This window comes from Monoraphidium neglectum (genome assembly GCF_000611645.1).
Source record: "Monoraphidium neglectum strain SAG 48.87 unplaced genomic scaffold scaffold03676, whole genome shotgun sequence".
Taxonomy (NCBI): Eukaryota; Viridiplantae; Chlorophyta; class Chlorophyceae; order Sphaeropleales; family Selenastraceae; genus Monoraphidium; species Monoraphidium neglectum.
Window position 1 is genome coordinate 1 of NW_014009953.1, and position 4,211 is coordinate 4,211.

The 4,211-nt window shown below is 66.7% G+C and overlaps 1 protein-coding gene across 1 annotated transcript in view; it reads right to left on the reverse strand.

Annotated features, from left to right (window-relative positions):
- Positions 1 to 130: 130 nt before the first annotated feature.
- The window catches only part of MNEG_13186 (hypothetical protein), a gene marked incomplete at both ends in the record, with an annotated part of 6,055 nt that continues 1,974 nt past the window's right edge, over positions 131 to 4,211 (reverse strand). Inside the window, 9 exons of the mRNA XM_014038342.1 lie at positions 131 to 317; positions 703 to 760; positions 1,127 to 1,187; positions 1,483 to 1,539; positions 1,823 to 1,882; positions 2,204 to 2,260; positions 2,512 to 2,754; positions 3,366 to 3,556; positions 3,792 to 3,903. Of these exons, the coding sequence (XP_013893796.1) occupies positions 131 to 317; positions 703 to 760; positions 1,127 to 1,187; positions 1,483 to 1,539; positions 1,823 to 1,882; positions 2,204 to 2,260; positions 2,512 to 2,754; positions 3,366 to 3,556; positions 3,792 to 3,903 (1,026 nt within the window). The remainder of the gene's footprint in view (positions 318 to 702; positions 761 to 1,126; positions 1,188 to 1,482; positions 1,540 to 1,822; positions 1,883 to 2,203; positions 2,261 to 2,511; positions 2,755 to 3,365; positions 3,557 to 3,791; positions 3,904 to 4,211) is intronic.

Below are 4,211 nucleotides of genomic sequence, written 5' to 3' on the forward strand. Positions count from 1 at the left end.
GGGGGGGGGCGCGGCTCACGCCGAGCGCGTCGAGAACACGCGGGCTGAGAGCCTCCACCCCACCTCGCACGCATGTGGACGATCACACAGCAGCGAAACCGTGGGCCTGCAAGGCGGCCCTTGCCCAGAGCTACGGTGCATTTTGGGGGGGGGTGATATCAACGAAGAGAAAACCGCCCACCAGCTGCTTCTTCTCCTGCAGCTTGAGGATGCGCTCCTCAATGGTGCCGCCCAGCACGAAGCGCGTCACCCTCATGGCCTTGAACTGGCCCAGCCGGTGGATCCGGTCCTGCGCCTGCTGCTCCACCGCGGGGTTCCTGGAAACAGACGGCAGGGCAGACAAACAGACGGGCGGCGAGGGGGGGTTCCTCAGGGCGCTGGGCAGCGACGTGAGCGAGCGGGCTCGATGCAGAGGGGGCAAAAGGATCAGGAATGGCGGCGTGGGAGGGGAACCGGGCGCATAAATCGCCCAGGTGCCCTGCGCCGCCTGGTAGAAGAGCAGGCCGCGCGTCGCGGGGGCCGGCGCGCGGCGTAGGCTCAGCCCGCGCGGCGGGCTGGAAAGAGATCTTTTATGGCAGGCGCGTGACTCCGTGCCGCTGCCCCTCCCAGCAGCCCCGCTGGGCGTTTGGCGGCCGCCCGTTCTCGCCGCCATCTAGGGGGACTGGCTGGACTAGCCGGTGTGTGACGCGGCTGCTGACTCACCACCAGGGGTCCATGAGCATGACGTGGCTGGCCGCAGTCAGGTTGAGGGCCACGCCGCCTTGGGTTGTGGGGGTGTGAGAGAGTGGGGATGAAGAGGGGGTTGTGTGAAGGGAAGGGCGGGGGTGCCTCGCAACCACGTGGCGGGCTGGGCTAGCATGCAGACCATCGCAGAAGTGGCGTGTTGGGCTGTGTGCTCAAGAGGTAGAAGCAGGAGCAGACACAGGGGCACTCGGCGCCAGGCCAGATTGGACGAGGACTGAGCACAAACCCAGCCGCAGCACGGCGCCGCCCCATGGGGCCATGGTCACCTGAACACACACACCCTCGAAAAACCTCCCCTTCCGCCCGCTCTCACCCGCGAAACCCCTGCAACCTCCCCACTCTCGCCCGCTCAACCCCTCCCCCCCCCCCTGTCCCCCCTCACCGGCCTTGAGGCTCATTAGGAACACCCTCACCCCCGGGTCATTGCTGAACGAGTCAATGACCTGATTGGGTGGTTTGGAGGATCAGGAATTAGAGGTCGATAAGGGATTAGAGGGGTAGGGGAAAGGTGGAGGGGCAAGAAGGATGATGGCTGTAGGTTTGTCCCGCAGGGGCAGGAAAATGATTTTACGTGCGAGTGTGCATCATCTCCAAGGTCGTGTCAGGACGGGCGGCGTGGCGGCATGAACAAGCCCCAGCGCAGCGGGTCGGGGTGGGGGAGGTGCGGCCTCTGGATGCGAGCTGGTGAGTGGCCCAGACAGGCCGGGGCGCGAGGGCCGCTGGTGGGTGGCCCCGCACCTTTGTGCGCTGCTCCAGGCTCATGCTGCCCTCCAGCTTGACACAGGTGATGCCCACCTGGGGGGGGGAGGGGTGGGGAGGTGGGTTGGAGGGGTGGGGTGGGGGTGGGCGTCGGGGGTGAGGTGGACGCACAACACAGCACAGCCCACGCCGGGGGAGGACAACGACGCGGCAGGCCTTTGCTCGGCTCAGAGGCACGGGCTGCTCCTGCCCTTGCCTGTCTGGGGGCTGGCCGACACAACCACAGCAGGGGCGAATCACTGCAATCTCCCTGCCACCCTCAACAACCCCCACTGCACCCTGCCTCCCCCCTCACCACCAGCCCAAAAAACCTGGTCACCTGCTCCAGCCTGAAGTGTATGAGGTCCAGGAAGGACGTGAACTGAGAGAACACGATGGCCTTTGGGGGGGTGATGGTGGTTGAGGGCCGACGGCTGAGGGGTCGAAAATAAGGGCTCCAACGGGGAGTCGAACCCGAATCTGGCCAGGTGGTGGCGTGCAAGGTGATTGGGTCGCGGCGCGAAAAGCTGGGGGCGACAAGTTGACTCTCCACCACGCGCGCATGCCTTGCCGGCGCGTGCGGGTTTGTCGCGGCTCTAGGGCCTGCCCAAAAACCACCTGCCCCCCCCCCCAAAAAAACGCACACACACACACACATACACACACACACACACACACAAAAAAACACACACACACACACACACACACACCGCCGCCCCACCTTTGCGCTGGGGTCTGCCTCCACCATCCGGTCCAGCTCATAGCGCAGCGCCTCAATCTGGGGAGGTCGTGTGTGTGTGTGCGTGCGGTATGCGCACGTGCGTGTGTGTGTATATGAGAGCCCGTCTGTGTTTGTGTGTGTGAAGGTGCCATTTGTGCGTGTGTGTGCGCTTGTGTGCGGTGGGCGGAGAGGAGAGAATTCACCAGGGTATGAAGGCCGGAGGAAAGGGGCTGATAGGCTGACCCTTTCTGTTGGACACCAACAGCACGGGCGGCGCAGTGTTTAAGGGAAGACCCCGGTGTCGCCACGCCCCCGGGCCCGGCCAGCGGCCGCGGCCCGCGCCGCTGCGCCGCGCGCCTCTGCACCTTGGTGCTGCTCTGGAACTTGTCCCGCGCGACGCGCGACAGGATGCCGCCCTTGCGCACGCGCACGGACGATGAGCCGCCGCCGCCGCCGCACCCGCCGCCGCCGCCGCGCGCGGCCGCCGCCGCGTCGCCACTGTGGCGTGTGAAGTCCAGGGTGAGCGGCTTGTGGCAGGCTGGGCAGGTCGCCTGGGGGTGGGGAGGGGTGCGTGTGAGTGTAGGTGTGTGGGGCGTTGGTGTTTGGGTGTGTGGGAGGGTGTTTTGGGGAGGGGTGGGGTGCTGGGGGTTGGATTTCTGATTGTGGCTGGGTGATGTGTGTTGGGGGAGGGGGGGTGGTCGGAGGGAGTGTCTGGACGCAGTTCCTGGCAGCAGCTGCAAGGTCGCGGCCGGCGCCTTTCCAAGGGCTGAGAACGCCGTCCCTGCCCCTGCTGGGTGTACCACGGCTAGCAGGTGCATGCGGCCGCCGGCCCGCCACTCCCTGGGTTGTATCAACACCCGGCACGCCGCACGGTCCACCAGGAGCGCCCCCAGCACCTCGACAGCCGGATGGCCCAAAATGGCTGCCCCTAGATCAGGACGCACATGCGCACACGCACACACGCATGCGCACCCACACACCCACACACCCACACACCCATACACCCATACACCCACCCACCCATACACACACACACACACATGCGCACACACACGCATGCACACAGGCTCACGCTCACATACACTGCATCCTCCCCCAATCTCTCTTTTCCTCTCTTCCAACACCAAAACACACACACATACACACACACACGCGCGCGCACCGGCCCCACGCTCTCGATGTACTCCACCACGCAGCTCCTGCAGAAGCCGTGGCCACACGCCGCCACCACCTCGTCCTCACGCGGGTCGTGGCACAGGCAGCAGCTGCCGTCGTCAGCGCACGTCGCGCCGCCGCTGCCGCGGCGCCCGCCGCCGGCCTGGGGGCTGCTGTCCTGGGCGCCGCCGCTGGGGCCTGGGGTTATGGGGTGATCGCCGCGGGATGAGAGATGGGGTGAACATTTGTGCGTGCGTGTGTGTGTGCGTGCGTGCGTGCGTGCGTGCGTGCGTGCGTGCATGCGTGCGTGCGTGTGCACGATTGAGTTGTGTGTGCCAGTCTGCAGCAACAGACAGAGGTATGCAAGCAAGGTTTGGGCGTGTTTATCGAGCACAGCACAGCTGGCGTGGTGAGGGTCGGGGCCCCGCCGCACCTGCCGTCCCGTCCTCGGCCCCAGCAGCGTCCACAGCGGCGGTGGCGACCGCCGCCGCGGCCTTGTTGCTGCCCGTGGTGGAGTGCACCACCAGGTAGGGGTGGCACACGGCCTGGTGCGCGGTTTTTAGGAGGGGGTGGGTAGTTTGTTGGTTTGTTGGTTTGTTGGTTGGTTGGTCGGTCACTCGAGGATGAGGCGAGGCGACAAGGGTTGAAGAGTTTTGGGGGGCGCCAGGGGAGGCGCCCCGGGCTGCGAGGGGGCTGCTGGGGCTTGGGGCGGCTCGCGAGGCCCCGGCTGGGCCACGCGGCTCTGCTGCGGTGCGTTGCAGGCGCGGCCCCTGGCTGAGGATCAAGCGGGGCCGGGGTGCCCCTGGAAGGCCGGCCGGCCGGCCTGCCGCGGCCGCGGCGGGAGCTGCCGCGC